Genomic DNA, 18,466 nt, shown 5'->3' with positions numbered 1-18,466 from the left:
TAGTGTATGTTTGGGTTGAGGAAGGAGCAACTGGGTGTCTTAAGGGATGTCAGGTAAAATTTTAGTAGGAGGACAAGACAGCAGTACAAATGAGGTATGTAAAAGCCCAGAAGCACGAGTGAGGCTGATGTGTTTAAAGAATGGCCAATACCATTCATTGTTCTGAACGACTGGATGTAAGATGCACAGGGAGGAAAAATGTGATGGCCTCGCACGGGTGGAAAGGGACCAAATCGTGGAGTACCTGGTATGGCCTGCCAAAGGATTTAATTGTACATTTAAGGCTTTAAAATTTGTCCACTGTTGGGGGGGGGGGTGGCCTGGGTGGCTCAGTCCATTAAGCGTCTGACTTCGGCTCAGGTCATGATCTCGAGGCTCGTGAGTTCCCGCCCTGCACTGGGCTCTGTGCTGGAACCTGGAGCCTGCTTCAGATTCTGTGTCTCCCTCTCCCTCTGCCAACCCCCACTCGCGCTCTGTCTCTCCCTCTCTCTCAAAAAACTCAACATTAAAAAACATTTTTTTAGATGTTTATTTTTTTGAGAGAGAGGGAGAGACAGAGCGTGAGCAGGGGAGGGGCAGAGAGAGAGGGAGACACAGCATCCGAAGCGGGCTCCAGGCTCTGAGTTGTCAGCACAGAGTCTGATGCGGGGTTCGAAATCACAAACTGTGAGATCATGACCTGAGCCAAGGTTGGATGCTTAACTGACTGAGCCACCCAGGCACCGCTAAAAAAAAATTTTTTTAATTGTCTGCTTGGGATTTGGCCGTTGTTGATGATGATGTTTTTGTTTTGTTCCCCTGTCAGTAATGAATTTGGAAGTGGCAATACCCAGATTTGCTTATTAGAAAATTGGCCCAGGCTGCAGTGGGAAGATGAATTGAAGAAGGACAAACTGAAGGCATAGAGACCAGTTTGGAAGCTGTTGAAAGAGACTTTGCAGGGGATAATTAGGATATGTATTGGGGTACAGCAAGAGAGATGGAAAGGATTTTTGTGTAGACATAATATGTAGTTTCAAGTTCTAGAAACCAATAGGAAAAATACAAATAGCTTAGAAATGAATGAAATATAGAAATAGGCAATTAACAACAACAAAAAACAATCCAAATAGCCCCCCCCCCCGCCAAATGTATGAAGAGGTAGTCAACATAATAATTAAGGGAATGCAAAATAAAACAACGAGAAACCATTTTCACCCTTCGGATTAGCAAAAATAAAAAAGGATGATGATATCAAATATTAGAGCAGACATAAGGAAAACAGAATTCTCATACATTGCTAGCGGGACCATAAATTAATTCAGCCATTTATGGAAAGCAATTTAGCAGCATACAATAAACTTGATAATGCAAATACCCTATGACCCAGCAATTTCCCTTCTGATTACATAACCCACAGAAATTCTTGCACATGGGCACAATAAGCATGTACAGAAATGTTCACGACAGTATCGCTTGTAATGGATAAAATGTGGCATACAAACTGCCTATAGAAATTAGATGTACAAGCACGCAAATCTTTAAAAAACATATACAAAATAATCCTATATATTCTTTATGACAAAATATAGGTGTATGTAAAAAAAAACAAACAAACAAGGAACCAGAGGCACAGAGACCTTGTGGACTTGAAACCCACAACAGTGTGGGGGGGAGGATTAAAATGGGGTGTTTGTTAATAAGGACTCAGCTACCTCTGTGATTTTTTTTTTTAATTTTTAAATGTTTCTTTATTTTGGGAGAGAAAAAGTGAGAGTGTGAGTGAGGGAAGGGCAGACAGAGAGGGGGACAAAAGATCCAAAGCAGTCTCCACGCTGACAGCAGAGAGCCTGATGCGGGGCTTGAACTCACCAACCCAGAGAGTCCAATGTAGGGCTCCAACTCACAAATGGGGAGATCATGACCTGAGCCCAAGTCGGATGCTTAGCCGACTAAGCCACCCAGATGTCCCCGTGATATTTTATTATAAAAACAAAAAAGACCATAAAAGAGGACAAGTAACTGGGCAAAATGTTAACAGTTTGTGAGTCTGGTGGTGAATATGTGTTTATAATATTTTTCTTTGTATTTGTCTCTGTGTTCTACATTTCTAAAAGGAACCAAATATATGTTTCTGTGTGTGTACGTGCATGTATTTTTTTTGTATGTGCATGTATTATTAAGAGAAAAGAAAGGATACAAGTGATAGTTAGGGTACAAAATCACTAAGACTTGGTGACTGATGACAGGTCAGGGCTAAGGATGAGAGAGACGAAGGGTTAGTAGGATTGCCAGGCTTTCTGGCTTGGGCGACGGGGGAGGGGAGCTGATGACACCATTCACTAAGATAAGAAATACAGGGGGAGAGAGCATTAAATTTGGAGGTTGGGGAGGGGAGAAAAGGAGTTATGTTTAAGACACACGGAGTTGGAGAACCCAGCATCAAATGTTTGTACTACTGAGTCAGAGCAGCAGGACCTAAAGCACATGCCTTTATTAGGGTCCGTGGTGGAATCCTTTGGGGTTCCCAGGCTACGGCCAGATTGGTCGATTCAAATTCAAAAGAGATGGGTTTTGGTAAGGTTCACGAGGGTCTTATTAAAGAGGCACACAAGGGGAAGGCCCTGGAAGGCAGGGGACACTGTTGATCACAGGGACTGTTGGGGAGTCATATAAGGAACTTACATTCACTTGTTACTTTGCAGGCTGTTCTCTAGGCATGTGCGTGGGAGGGTAAATGTCAGTTCAAGGCCCCTGCAGGCTTCTTGGCCTACAAAATGGATGCCGAGCTGGCAATATTACAAAGTTTAGCTGAACTCTTGACGCTCATCAACAATATAAACTGGTATGGAATAGTCTCTAAGATATATTAAGTGAAAAAATTAAGTTGCAAAACGGTGCATACTACTGTGTATACATAGACCATGTTATTGCTTATATAAACAAAAGGGGTTATTTGCATGTATACACCAATACTCTTGGAAGGATGCTGTGCTTTCCAAGTGACTTTCTACCTGCAGCACAGCATTCTACTGTATGGATGTGCCATAATTTGTTTTGTCCCCAAATCTGGGCTGGTTAGTTCCCTTTCAGCCTTACACTACTGATAATGCTACAACAAATAACTTTATAGATCCATCTTTGTGAATGTAGAAGTATATTTCTAAAGAGACGTTAGAAGGGGAATTGCTGAATCAAAGAACATGTGCATTTTGTATTTTTGATAGTTACAGGCCATTGGTTCGTTTGTTATTTTTTTATTTTTTAAGATTTTATTTTTAAGTAATCTCTACACTCAACACAGGGCTTGAACTCACAACCCTAAGATCAAGAGCCACATTCTTTACCAACTGAACCAGCCAGGTGCCCTGGCCACTGCTTCTTTTAAATGCCCATAAGTATTAGGGGCGCCTGGGTGACTCAGTCGGTTAAGCGTCCAACTTCGGCTCAGGTCATGATCTCACAGTTTGTGAGTTCAAGCCCCAAGTCAGGCTCTATGCTGACAGCTCAGAGCCTGGAGCCTGCTTCAGATTCTGTATCTCCTCTCTCTGCCCCTCCCCCACTTGTGCTCTGTCTCTCTCTCTCTCAAAATAAATAAATAAATAAATGTAAAAAAAAAAAATTTTTTAAAGGGGTGCCTGGGCGGCTCAGTGGGTTGAGTGTCCTGTCCCACTTCAGCTCAGGTTATGATCTCACAGTTCGTGAGTTCGAGCCCCGCATGGAGCTCTGTGCTGACAGCTCAGAGCCCAGAGCCTGCTTCGCATTCTGTGTGTGTGTGTGTGTGTGTGTGTGTGTGTGTGTTTCTGCTCCTTCCCTGCTCACATGCTGTGTCTCTCTCAAAAATACATACATACATAATACATACATACCCATAGGTACTGATCATAGGTAAAATGTGGCACTTTTTTGTATTAAAAATTTTTTTAATGTTTATTTATTTTTGAAAGAGAGACAGAACACGAGCAGAGGAGGGGCAGAGAGGGAAACACAGAATCCGGAGCAGCTCCAGGTTCTGAGCTGTCAGCACAGAGCCCGACACAGGGCTCCAACTCACGGGCCATGAGATCATGACCTGAGCCAAAGTCAGATGCTTAACAGACTGAGCCACCCAGGCACCACTGTGTGGCAATTTCTTTAAGTAAGAACCCCTGATTGAGAATCCTGCTAACTTCCTGTAACACCTCTCTGAGCACCAAAAGCTCTATTTTCTCCTCTCTTGGTTCCAGGAGACATTTGCTTTAAGAGAGCATTATCTCATAGGACCACAGAAACAAATATTAGGTTATATATTAAGACATCTACGGCAGCTCAGAGAGGAGGTTGCAGGCTTTTATTGTGGTCCTGTATCGTGTCTTACCTCACCATTGCCTGGTGCTTCTCTCTTTGATGCTGAGAGAAGAGGAAGAAACGCTAAGACCCAAAGGGAGTTTGCCTCTGTCGTCATATTGTCCTAAGAAGTATTTTCTGATCCCAGTTCTCTACAAAAGTCAGGAGAATGGACCTGATTCATATATGCATTTACCTCGCCCCTGTAGGCATAAGTGTGAGACCCCTCTTTGTACCTGTTGAAGCCAGAAATCTGGAATTTTGTGTGAAATCTCTTGATTTTTAAATGCTGTCCTACATCTTTAACAAACTCTTTGGGAGCTAAGGGAAGCATATCTTCAGGAAGCCTGGCACAGAAGATTCAGTATTTTGGTGTTGTGGAAGCTTACAGCTTCAGGATAGTGTTGGTGGGGAATGACTGAAGGGAAAGTCAGAGACCGATAGAAGAAAGACCTGATGGGTCATGGTGTTTGGAATTCCAGGAAGAGCACTGCAAAGGTGTGAGATCACATGTATTCTCCCTACCAGACCCTCTCCAGTTCCGGGTGGTGGCATTTTATGTGAGGGGCAGGTTGCACAGGGGATCTTTCCACCTTGTTCGCAACATTCTTCCTTCTCCCATTTCTCATCCACGGTCCCTAGATTACTGAGCATAAGGCAGGACCTGAGAGGGCCACCTCAATCACTCCTTCCCATCTTGAATCGATTAGCCCAGGAAGGGTAAAGGCAAGCTCCTTTGGAGAGACAGTCCGCCTCCCTCTACAAGGCTCCCCACTCCTGGAGGGAATGGCCTTGAAAGGATATAAGGAGAGCCTGAGTTATGTCTCCCTACCCTCCCCAGCCACAGGAGTGACCAAAGGAAGCCCATCTTTTCTCTTCCAAGCAGCCTCTGCTGTTCAATGCCACCAATACACAGAAGTGGGAAATATGAACACTGATAACAGCAAGGACTTTCAAACATTTCCACCACTGACCATAGGAGGGTCCACAGAAATACCTTTTATATCACTACCACATAAAAAAGTTTTGCAAAATAACACATAACCATAAACTACGTGCAGTTCACGGGTATCCTCTATTCCATTCTCCCACCTTTTTTTCAGTATGGTCTGTGACCCATTGCATCAATTTCAAAACCCTCTAACGGGTTGCTAACCAAGTCTGAAAAACACCTGGTTACAGCCCAGAGTCCCTAAAACTAGTATTTCCCAAAGAGTCTCTTGTATCTCACGTGTCTGAATAATATCTATGCCTACCACCACTAGTAAACAAGGTGACCTGAGGAGAAACGTGGAGACATATTTGTTTCTACTTATTATTTATTTGTTTTTACAGTTTGCTTCCATTTGGAAAGTTATCACTTCCCAAGTGATACCGATTTTTAACTTACGAAATGATTTTAAGTTTTCTTCCGAAGTAAATGTGTTTAAGAGCGATTTAAGTGAAAATGTTAAGTAAATATTAGTATAGGACATATTCAGGCATGTCAAAAATCACAACTATGTTACTTGCGTTCTAAAGTGTAGGTAATATTACCTTGCAACATTCCAAGATGGAATAACAAGAAACGTACTTCCCCTAACAGCAGATCTGCTTTTGCAGAGTGTTACTCACTATTCCCAGGACATTTAGATTACATGACAGTACGTTATATTACTTTTGGCAAGTCCCTAGCAGCCCCTTAAAACCAGGCCGGTGCTTTTTCCAAGCACTTGGGCAGTTTTGAGTTCGGCATCCATTTGCAAAGTGAACTGTGTGGATCTTGAGAAGCTGGAGCTCGCTTTTCCTTCTTCAGATCATCACGTGCTCTTTCTTTCTCTGTCAGGCGTTCAAGTTAATTATTTCCTGTTTTTCTGGGTCTGCTCCTTATCCCCCTTCCCAGGTCCCTCTACCCTCCCCGCCACACATCCAGTCTTGGCCAAACGGCAGGCAGCTCTGCCCCAGAGCCATCTTTGTCTCTCTGCCTGTCCTAGAGAACCCTCCGACAAGAGCCTTGGAGTTTACCAGAGGGTAATAATCTCAGAGCAAAAGTATGTCCTTACCGTAGAACGAGAAGTTACTTTTCTTTTAGTTGTCTTCTTTTTAGTAACATTCTTGGTCACTTACTGACCTTTTGTTCTTTGAGTCCCTGCCTGCCAAGGCACCGTGTGAGTCAATCTGCCCACGCTGTTGTCTCTTTTGTGACTGCTTAGAATCTCTGGCATCAGCTATGTTATCACTCCTCTCAGGATTCCCACGTAGGGCCTGATGCTCCCAGCAAACTTGATCTGTTGTTCATGTAACACTGTTTCTCCTGCTGCCCCATCCGTTCCCATCAAGGCCAGAGTCTGTGCTCCTCATAATGGTCTTTAACAGTTCAGGATGCCAGGCTGAGCTGAGCTGCACCCCACAGAAGCTTCGGGCATAGTAGCCACTCCATTCCTGCGGTCTTTACTTCCTCGTGCCTGTTCTCATTCCCAGAAATCTACTGTCTAGCCTTTTATGGCTGTCTGGCCTTAATTTCTCCAAATTCTTTAGACAATCCTGGCTGAAGTTTTATCTGAGGTCTCGAATTCAGTCTTGTCTAGTTTATTCATCATTCTCTCCCCTAGCCCCATCCCAGTTCTACTCTCCTCTTGTGTCCTCACATGCAAACACCTGAGGTCTTTAACATCTTTCACCTAGTGTACAGCTGCTGAATATCGATTTCTGGCCCACTACAAATTAAAAAGCCCTACATGAACCGTGTGTGTGTGTGTGTGTGTGTGTGTGTACGTGTGTGCGCGCGCATACGTGCATGTGGCATATGTATATGTATACGTATACGTATATACATTCAATGTGGGAGAAGGGGTATAAACACAAAATAGACTGCCCAATGCTGTTTGGGGGGTGGAAAGTGCCCGAGAGGCTCCCAACAGTTCTAGTTAGTATGTTAAGCATATTTCACTCTGTGACCAAATCTGTATCATTTTCAAACACAGCTTCAAGAAAGAAGAGCCTTGATGCTTATTGAGGATTTAGATCACTACTTCCCTGTTAAGAAGAGATTTTTTAAATTGTGTTTTCATTATGACTCCATCTCCATTTATTGATCAAGGGATTTCTTGCCTCACTTAACTCCATAATCTGTTGCTCAGATTAAGAAAATGTGAAAACTATTGTTTGGTAGCACGACTACAGACTTTAAAGTGATACCTTGGAGGCTAGATGATTCAAATACTATAATCCAAGAAAAGCGACTGATTGATCATGTAGAATGTTGTTTTTTATGCATCGCTCTTTTTAATGGACCGAGCATGCAGTGAAACGAATCGGATCAAGTGTTTTGTAGATGGGCTGTTACAGAAGAAAGAATTTACCAGTGTAGAAACGTCCAACTGAAAGCACTAATACAAGAGATAGGAAATAATACATGTAAAAAGCCCTAAATAAACAAAACATATAAATCATTATTCATTCAACACATTTCAAGCATCTAGTACATTATTATATAAAGACTTGTCTAAATTCTTGAACAGCCCTGCCAATTAAAGCTTGGGCATCCTGGAGATTGGTATTTTGGTTAAGACTTATTGCATACAACTATGTTTTATAACTATTAATATATTAAATATAACAGTATCTGACCTGTCCCTGGAAAATTTTATAGTCAAGTGTAAGAGTATGTCTGAAGAGCAAAGGAAAGGGAACACTAATTTGCTTAGTACCTATTACCTGAGAGATTCTGAACTGTGACGTTCACACTGCTTATCTCTTTTATAGTTTACAATTTCCCAGAAAATTGTAGAATTTTCATCTTATAGGTGAGTAGAATACTCCTTTTACAGATGTGGAAACTGAGGCTCAGAAATACTCTGGCCAGTCTGTTTGTAAGGAAAACCCTGTCTAACAGCCTCCAAAGCACAAGCCCCTGACGGAGGACGACCGGAGACTGCTGGCAGGTTTCACTAATCTACGCTGTCCACACTTAACACGGGTAATTGAAAGCTGACCCTATGTTCCTTTCAAAAAATCTACAAGGAATCTGGCTGTAGAGACCTCATGGATAACTCGTTTCAACAGCTGAGAAAGAAAATGCTTCTTGGAATAAACACGGCCGTTATTTCGCTGGGGTTTTCTTTCTTTCTGAAAAAAAGGAGAAAAAGCATCCACCACAGCCCTTAACAAGAACTCTCACAGACTGGACAAGTCTTCAAATTGGGCTGTGCAGATTAACCAAGGAAATGGTGACAGCACTTGGGCACTCTGACCTAACATGTGAAAGAGACGATGTAACGAACAGCTGGGGATTTCTGCGGCACAACTGAAAGACACAGGAAGGCCAACTGTTGACCATCCTCACTGAGGGCAGCTGCCGGGCTCAGGTTTGCTTCTGCAAACCTCGTCCCTCGCCCTCGACCAGCTGCCTGCCGCAGCGCCTGCAGCGGCCCGCGCCAACCCGCCCCCGCGTGCCTGCCAAGGCCGACGCGGCCCGGATGCTACGGTGCCCTCCCCACCAACCGCGCACGTGACGGGGGGGGGGGCAGTTTTCTTACCCCTCCCCCTCCTCGAAACCCCGCCTTCTCCTGAGAGGCTGCGGCTTTCCATTGCGCCACTACCGGAGTGACCGCCGTGCCAGCCAGTCAGAACGCGACCCTTCCAGTAAGACCCGCCCCCTGTCGGTCCTGAGGTTCCTTCCCGCTCACACAGGAGTCACTTCCGAAGAGAGAGAACCGCCATGAAGAGAGAAGGGGGTGCCGCCCAACTCTGCTCCGACAGCCTCCCCGAGTCCCAGCAGCAAGACGGCAACCACGCACCCAACTTCTCCAGCCACAGCTCATGCCGCCGTCGCCAGCGGCGCCGACATGACAAGGCGCTGCATGCCCGCTAGGCCAGGTTTCCCCTCATCCCCAGCCCCGGGGTCGTCGCCCCCGCGCTGCCATCTGAGACCCGGTAGTACCGCCCCTGCTGCAGCGGGAAAGAGAACAAAGAGTCCTGGGGACAGGTACCGTGCAGAGGGCTGGAGAAGGGGCCGGGTCGCGGGGGCAAGGGTATGAGGGAGGACTGCGGACGCCCGCTCTTTCAGTTCCCGCCATCCTCCGCGAGCTTCGGGCCTCGGCGTTTTGCGGCCTGGCAAACCCCTGCCCCGCCTCCGCGCGGGGCCTTCTGGGACTTCGAGTTTTCTTTTCTGTAGTTGGGATGCAGGTCTCCGTTCAGTGACCGTAGCCAGGATGGCTACGGAGAGCCCGCCTTAGGTAGAACGTGATTTTTGTCCTTTACGATGGTGGACCCGGGGCCCTAACTGCTTAGTGCATATCTAGGTGGGTTATTCTGTACGTTGTCAGTTCTGATCGTAGTAGCTTAACAGTATAAATCTTTTCTAAATCGTGGGTGAAATTATGTACGATGGACGAGGGAAACCCTTCCACGAATTACTTTATAGCCCAGTATACACGATCATTCATACTTAAAAGGAACGTGCCGATCGGGAATGTGATGTTTTTTCCTTCAGTAACTACGCTTCTCCAAGAGGCTAGGTACCTTGTGAAGATTTTGTGGGAGCTATGTAATGAGATGGGGAATTTTATCAAATGACATCCTCTGACAATAAAATATGTTTAAATTCTCTACGCACTTGGTACTGTCTTTTTTATTTTAAGTTTTAAAAAGCTTGTAACTTAAATTTAACAGTAATTTTATCTTCTAATATTGTGCTACAGGTCTACAATCCCTTATCTCAATTATGAAAGCCGGAGTGCTATGAAAATCAAAAGTTGTCAGTAAGTTTGGCACCACATCTTACTTGGCAGCCAAACCTGACTAGAACTAATGGAAAGCTGTATATGGTCATTATCTCATTAAGTGTATTTATATGCCGGAGAAATATTGATGCGTTCGCTTTGGGGGTGCAGTGTCACACCCGGTGGGGACTTTACATAATGCATCTAAGTTACCCCCTTTCTAAAATCCAGTAAATTAAAAATTCAAAAATACATTTGACCCCAAAAGTTTCAGATAAGGGCTTGTGAGCTGTTATAATTTTTTAAAGCTAGTTATAAATAACTAATGGGTATTTCTGTGCATATGAAATTAGGCAACTGTTCCTACTTGAAAGTTACATTCATGATTATTTTACAGATTTCTTGTACGTTTTACCCAAAACCATTTTTCTCTCTGGTGTATTAATCAAAAAGGAGCCTGGGATCTCATATTTTGGGAAGAGATAGAACGTTATTTAGTAATTAATGTAAAGGCGTATTTAGTATAGTCTTGAATTAGCTGCCGCTTAATCCTTTCCTGTCTCTTTCCTCCCCCAGTAACTGAGAACATCATCTCCTTTCCTCCTTTGCAGAACCTCTAGCATTTCTAACTGTATTCTCCATCGGAGTCAATTTGGCTGGTATAATTTATTATATGCAAGCAAATGCGTAAATTCTTCCTTAGTCTGTCACTCCTATTCATTTCATAACCAGTTAGCCTTTCTACCAACATCTATCTCACAAACATGTGGACTCTCAGTAAACCATTATAGATGGATGTGGCTCCTTTAATGTGACCTGTAAAGTGTCCAAGGGACTTGGATTGTTCAAGTTTTCTCTGAGTATTCCCACCTCATAGTGGATAAATGTTTAGGGAAACTGGTCATATACTGCTTCTCTTTCAGTAAAATGAATACATTTTAGCAGGGTTTTGGCAGGAAGTTAACTTTTTGCTCGACGTATGATGTTCCTTTTTGTGCCGCTGACAAATAACTCTAGAAATATAAATCGGAGTACAAATTCCGGTAATGTGATTCACTTTGTTTCTGTAAAGTGCAGAAATCCTTAAAACAATTCGGTTTTTGTAATTGTTAACTTTCTTCCTTTTCTCTGTTTCGTGTTTTCTCCAGGCAGTGTGTTATTTTTGTAAATACCTTAAGAATTCCTAGATAAAAAATAAGATTTGAAACACTGTTTAGTCCTGAAGACTCCTTCTAATTTTTGCTGTTACTTAGATTAACATCTTACTGTAGTACATAAAGAGGATAGTATAAGCTTGGTACTTAATCCTTTTTGCCTTTGGGCCAGCATGCCCTTCAACTCAGCTGCCTCCCCAGATGGGCCAAATCACCAATATTGCCATTCTACCATTTACTCTTGTTTTGAGTCTGTTTAGGTTTTAGTCTGTTTGTATAATCTCCATTATTCGTTTGGAAAACATCTATTGAGCATTATTTTGTACCAGACACCGGAGGTACCGAGCAATAGGATCAGATCCCCTCAAAATCATTTATTCTACCATGTAGCAGTAAGCTTGTCAGTCCCAGGAAGGACACTACCAATTCCATACTGGATCCATACTCCAATCTTATTTTGGTACTATAGATTATATAAACCTCAGTTGTGCTTTCATAAATTTACTCCTACAGGAAATGCAAATTATATTTTCAGTTTATTATAATCGGCTTAGCAAAGCATTCCTGCCATTGTCAGAACTTGATTAAACCAGGTAGTGAAATCAAATCTATATCCTGTAAACCAACTAGTATTCTCCCCTTAATCTGAATTATTGAGGTTTTAATATTTACTTATGTGATACCATATTAGTTATGCTTTTATTTTCAGGAAGCAGTCAATTATAGATTTCTTCAAACCAGCTTCAAAACAAGGTATGTATGCTATTAATGCATTTTTTGCAGGATCTTTTGAGGAGGGAGATAGATTCAATTTTTAAATTTCTCTAAAAGCTCTTATTTGATTAAACCTAATGTTCAAATTGAAAATATGAAGATGCAGTGTTTTTTACAAAGATAAACCAGTTCTAAGCATCATGAAGAAACTTTTTGCTGTTATGCTTACATTTAAAATATTCCAGTCAATAATATTCATAATGCATACTATTTTGATCCTCTAATAACATTTTATAAACGGAGCCATAGTGAGCTTACAAGATGTAGCAAAAGGGAGCTTTATGAAAGTAAGGTTATTAAATAACAAGCCATGTCTTAATCCCCACCCCCCCCATAAAATGTGTATCATCATCTAAATATTGATTTGAAAGTTTTTGTTATAGTTTAGTATTTTAAATATTAAATAAATATACAAAATGTAATAGATTGTGTTACTTTTAATAACGTGCAATTTGTGTTTTAATTGGCCGTTTAGACAGACATATGTTGGATTCTCCACAAAAATCAGACATCAAATATGGAGGAAGTGGATTCTCCATCACTGGGACAGAACAGTTTGAAAGGAAACTATCCTCACCAAAAAAATCCAAACCCAAAAGGATGCCATCAGAAAAGAGCACTATTTTAGAGGCTTTCATGAAAGGTGTTAAAGAGCACCATAAAGATCGTGGTATACATGAGTCACGTCGACCTTGTGTGTCAATAGCCACCAAATATCCAAAGGCAGTTACAAAAGTCTATGTTCCTCCATATTGCTTGTCAAAGGAGATGAAGACACTGAAGAAAAAACATCGATCTCCAGAGAGAAGGAAGTCACTGTTCATTCATGAAAATAGCAGGGAGAAGAATGATAGAGATCGAGACAAGACCAGCGCAGATTCCAAAAAGCAGGCCACAGTGACAGAAGCTGACATCTTCAAGAACAGCTCTAGAAGTCTTAGCAGCAGGAGCAGCCTATCCAGGCACCACCCAGGAGAAAGTCCTTTGGGGGCTAAGTTCCAGTTGTCATTAGCTTCTTACTGCAGAGAAAGAGAACTAAAGAAGTTGAGGAGGGAGCAAATGGAGCAGAGAATCAACTCAGAAAATTCCTTCTCAAAAGCAAGCAATCTTTCCTTAAAATCCTCTAGTATAGAAAGAAAATGTAAACCAAGGCAGGAACAAAGTAAACAGAATGATGTCACACCTGGAAAGAGTAATCTTTCAAACCTGGTATGTGTAGTAATTACTGAATTAGCTTGGTTGCTGCTTTATTATATTTGGAACACTAAATCTAAAAGCATTTCATATATTTAATATTTTTTAACATTACATTGGTAGCTTTTGTTCAGGAAATACTGATACACGGCTTGTTTAAAAGCTAATTACATTAGGTTTCGTCCCAACTGTCCATAGGACTCAGTAAAGCGGTATTTCTTGCCTTTAATTTTTTCAGACTGGGAACAAAAAATCTTTCTTAATCAAGGAAGTAAGCATTCTTTTTTTAGGCAAGTATAGTCATTTTTAAGTGAGGCTGTGCTGAAAGGAAATATTTGAGGAATAGAAAATCTAAAATAGTAGAAAATGGTTTAGAACAGAGGTTCTCAAAATGTGGTCCCCGGACTAATATCAGCATCACCTGGGAATTTAGAAATGCAAATTCTCAGGCTTAACCCTAGACTCAACCAGAAATTGGAGCTAAGAGTCCAGCAATCTGCAGTTACCAAGCCTTCTGGGTGCTTCTGATGTACTTTAAAGTTTTGAGAATCACTGATTTAGGTTATATAGAAGTCCTAAGGAATATAGATTCCTTAGAAGTCCTAAGTTGTCTTAGACAACTTAGATGATAACACTTAGAAAGCTATCCAGATATATCTTAACTTCATCATGTTCCCTTGAAAATAGACCAACTTTAGATTAGCATAAAAGGTGACCCTCTCCCTTAGAAAGATAAATACCTCTGTTTCATAGAGCCTCTCTATGTACAGATGGAATAAAGGAAGATCAGATACCAAGAAAAGGCAGTGTTGGTAAGATGCTGTGAGATTTTAAAACCAGATAGACCAAAAGTAAACCAAACTATGACACTTTAAGAGTGAATGGAGATTGTTGCCTTATATATTGCTTGAAAATGTATTTGTAAACTCCAGGGTTTGTTTGCAAGGAGTTTGGGGTCTTTACCAGGGAGATTTGCTAACAATCAGTGGAGGTTTGTAACATTTGCTCCATCCTGAGATTTCAGTGTTTGGTGGTGCATCAGCACTTGAAGTATTGAAGAGTAAGTTGTATCTGTTTAATTGGCAAATATTAGGCTTACTGTTTCTCTATCAAAATAATGGTATAGTGCTCTAATATTAATCTTGAATTAATATAAATCCCTAAAGTTGTATTTTGAAAACTGGCTTTATTTTTTATGGCATTTTTACCTTTTTATGATATAAAGGCCCTTCGTTTTTGTAAAACTTTAAGAGTTTAAAATATTTTACTATAAAAGTTTGAGTTTACCTCCAAATGAAGTGCTTGCTTTATTTGGTCTAGAAATCTGTGTTTAGATATTAGGAAGAAAAGTTCATATTCTTTACTGGCCCCAGTTCCTAATTAATTTTTTCTCATTTTGCTAAAAGGAAAATGGACATTTCTCAAGGAAAAGAGCCTCTTCTGATTCATGGGAACCTGCTTCAGGTAGAATCAAAATTAATTTATTAATTTTTAAATAAAATTGTACGTCAGTGGCACTTTTTAAAAACAAATTTGTTTAAATGCACAGTTGGCTTCCTAGAGGTGAATTGAATGTCTCAGATTAGTTAAGAGTTTGGTAAAATTACATTGAAAAGGAATAGTCCTTGAATTTAGTTTGTGTAGCCCATGGTTTGTCTTGACTTTTTTGCCTCTTTTAAGAGTTCCTAGCAACATGTTTCTCATTTTGGTATTCCGTGTTCTGCTGAAATCTTGCCTACATTAAGCAGCATAATCTTACATTATTGGAATTATGGACTATCTGAGGTCTTGGTATTATAGATGCTTTGTATAAAGTTGAAACTGCTATCATGATCCAAAACAGTGTTATCCTAATATTTCAAATACTAAGATACCTTTTTAATATCAAATTTCAACGACACCTGTATGATAACTGGTTTGTACTTCTAGTATCTGTTGGCTGAGCAAATAACATAATAACAAACAGCTAGTGTTAATTCAGTAATTCCTAAAGTATCTTTATCTTTTTTTAAACTAGAAAATAGAACAGTATAAAATTCAAACACTTGCAGAAATTTATAACAGAAAATGAAAGGCCCTTAGAAATAACAACCATTAATAGTCTAGTGTATCAGATTTTTTTCTGCCATGATTACAAACTTTGAAAAATGGATTTTACAGATTTCTACACTCAGTAAGATACAGTGGACATAATGATAATAGCCAAGGTTTATTGAGCACTTACTGTGTGCCATGCCCTCTTCTATGTGCTTTTAACTTGTTTGATCTTCACATCTTTTTAAGATACTTTTAGAAATGAAAAAACAGGTACAGAGAGACAGTTGTGACTCCTTGTTCTTCAGGTTTCATGTAAAACTCTTAGTTTTGTTTTTTTTTTAAGTTTATTTATTTTGAGAGAGAGCACAAGCAGGGGAGCGGCAGAGAGAGAATCCCAAGCAGGCTCCAGGCTGTCAGTGAAGAGCCCAATACAGGGCCCGATCTCACAACCATGAGATCATGACCTGAGCTGAAATCAAGAGTCAGATGCTTAACTGATGGAGCCACCCAGGTACCCTTCATGTAAAATTCTGTTTTTTATATATTCTAGAGGTACATTGCATTTTGACCAGGTGATCTCAGATGTTAAAATCCGAAACCATAGTTTACCATCATAGAAGGAGCTTCTAGAATACAGGAATAAATTTGAAGTTTTATGTGGTTCTTAAAGTTTTTATTTAATTAAAAAAAATTTTTTTTATGTTTATTCATTTTTGAAAGACAGAGAGAGAGAGAGAGAGCACAAGCAGGTGTGGGGCGGAGAGAGGGGGGGACACAGAATCTGAAGCAGGCTCCAGGCTCTGAGCTGTCAGCGCAGAGCCCAACGCGGGGCTCGAACTCACGAACTGAGAGATCATGACCTGAGCCGAAGTCGGACGCTCAACCGACTGAGCCACCCAGGCGCCCCAATTTTTTATTTAATTTTTACATTACTGTTGGTTTTAGTGATCAAATTTCATTGAATTTTGACATTATGAAGTACAAGAACAATAATTTCTTAGCAATGAGATTATTCCTGTACTCACGGTATTACACATTTGTAATAAATGATCACTTTGCACTGAGGTGAGCAGAAGAACAAAATATTTTTAGGTTTGCTCTGCCAACATAAGGGGCTGCTGGTGGTGGTGTTGCCACCAAGCTCTTCAGCTTTTTTTCTCTCTGATAATGACTAAGATAAAAATTCTCTTCAGTTCATGGTTGCAAATTTCATCAGTGTTGCCTGCAGTAGTTTCATTTATACAAACCCACATACTGAAGTTTTTGAACAGTGCTTGAAAAGGATGTTTTCTGCATATTGTCACAGGCAGATTTAAGATGGTTGCCTTCACTTATATTTTTATTTCTAATATCTTTGCATGTTTCATAATCATTAATTATGGTTTTATACTTTTTAAAAATTTATGTTATTTTTTTAAGTTTATTTATTTATTTTTGAAAGAGGGAGGGAGAGAGAGAATCCCAAGCCAGCTCCGCACTGTCAGCATGGAATCCGGTGTAGGGCTCAAACTCATGAACCATGAGATCATGACCTGAGCCAAAGTTGGATGCTTAACCAACTGAGCCACCCTGGTGCCCCTTATGGTATTGCATTCTTAATAGATACACATTTATACTGCATTTGACCATCAACAGAATATAAAGGACATAAAGGGCTTTTTCACTCTAGATAACATGAAGAATGCTACTGCTATTATACTTCTCAGTTGTGAGGGTGATATATATAATCACACCTTTATTAATCACACACGAGTTAAAAGATGTCAGAAATGTTGCTAAAGGCATTTAGCCCTGGGGTCTTGCAGAGTCCTGTCCTTGTGCTGCATTCTGAGGTCCAACTTATTCTAACATCCCTTGCTTATTCTATAATTTATTAATGACTTATCTTCTATTAATGAACATTTGGGTTTTTACCTTTTTTGTATTTACAAACTCAGTCCCTGTCTATTTTATGTATATATATTAACAGATATTTGAAATGTGCTTAAACAGTCTACAGTTTGTACAAGCAGTGCAAAAAGAATCATGCAGGTAACCCACTGCCCTAGAGAACTTGCAGAAGGGGAGCCTACCTACGGTACCAGTTCAATGTCCTCTAATTCTAGGCGTCAGAGCTCTTAATAAGCTGCTTTTTCCTAAACTTTGCCCAAAAACAGTTTCTCCCTCCTCCTGGTCAGGTCTTCAATTCTTGAGCAAAGCAGGAATTTCTCCTCATTTCTAGCTGTATATAAATTGATTTCTCTAGGAGAATGGAACTGAATTCATATTGGCGGTTCTGTAGGTATCTTTTTTGTAAACTCAAACTTAAAATATTATCAGTGTAAATCCACCCCAAATCTTCTTTTTCTTGGTTATGTGATTTCTAATCCTATACTCTAAGGGACTCCTGTTCTTTTTTATATGACAGTTAACCCAGTAAACTGAGTGGGCATAGGATGGTTTTTTCAGGTAATAGGAAATATCTGGAGAAAAATGGAGATACCAGCATTTGTTTATTAATTGATTTTTCATGTTTATAAATTGAATTTTTCAGATTATGTATTAAATTACCCAAATAATTGCTTTTAACTCTTGAATTATTTTATTTTCTTAAACTGTTGATGATTTGAGGACATCTACCCATATTCTCTCAAGAGAGAAACTTGATTTGGGGAATACTGATTATGTACATAGTAATATTTAATGAATAATGGGTTTTAATTAATGACACTTTATTTATTTATTTATTTATTTGGGGGTGGGGGCAACAGCAAAGGTTAGAGAGAATCCCAAGCAGGCTCCGCACTGTCAGTGCAGGGCTCGACACAGGGCTCAATCCTATGAACCTATACGTCACACTTTTAAATACAATGAGAAATTTTTTAAACTTGGTTAGCTAGAATAGATATGCTTTACTAAAGGTCTTCTGGATGAAACTCCTAAATCTAGGTGGCTTAAAACAACAGAAATTTATTTTCTCATGGTCCTAGAAGCTAGAAATCCAAAATTAAGATTATTAGCAGGGCCGTGCTCTAACCAGTCTAGGAGAGAATCCTTCCTTGCCTTTTCTAACTTCTGGTGTTTGCCTACAATTCTTGGCATTCCTTGACTTGTAGATGCAGCACTCCTATCACATGGCATCTTTTCCCTGTGTGTTTTCACATCATCTTCCCTCTTCAAGTGTGTCTCCATGTCCAAATTTTGCCTTTTGAAGGAACCCAAAGAGAAAGGTACTTGGGTTCAACTAAAACGCCTCCCTGCTCCGCCCAGAGAAGCACGTCTTTGTGAGAACCAATGGAAAGGAGCTTGAGGTGCTGCAAT

The 18,466-nt window shown here is 40.5% G+C and overlaps 1 protein-coding gene across 3 annotated transcripts in view; it reads left to right on the top strand.

Moving 5' to 3' along the window:
• The first annotated feature begins 8,978 nt into the window (after positions 1 to 8,978).
• SLF2 (SMC5-SMC6 complex localization factor 2) overlaps positions 8,979 to 18,466 on the top strand; it is a 52,912-nt gene continuing 43,424 nt past the window's right edge. For all 3 annotated transcript variants that reach the window (XR_003972994.2, XR_003972993.2, XM_030335478.2), the window contains exons 1-4: positions 8,979 to 9,271; positions 11,871 to 11,914; positions 12,411 to 13,144; positions 14,536 to 14,593. Coding sequence is in view for 1 of the 3 variants with exons in the window: in XM_030335478.2 (XP_030191338.1) it covers positions 9,132 to 9,271; positions 11,871 to 11,914; positions 12,411 to 13,144; positions 14,536 to 14,593 (976 nt within the window). In the remaining 2 variants the exon portion in view is untranslated. The remainder of the gene's footprint in view (positions 9,272 to 11,870; positions 11,915 to 12,410; positions 13,145 to 14,535; positions 14,594 to 18,466) is intronic.

Source organism: Lynx canadensis, chromosome D2 (assembly GCF_007474595.2).
Source record: "Lynx canadensis isolate LIC74 chromosome D2, mLynCan4.pri.v2, whole genome shotgun sequence".
NCBI classification, from domain to species: domain Eukaryota; kingdom Metazoa; phylum Chordata; class Mammalia; order Carnivora; family Felidae; genus Lynx; species Lynx canadensis.
Note: the sequence above shows the minus strand (reverse complement) of the source record. Positions and strands in the feature narration are given on the sequence as shown.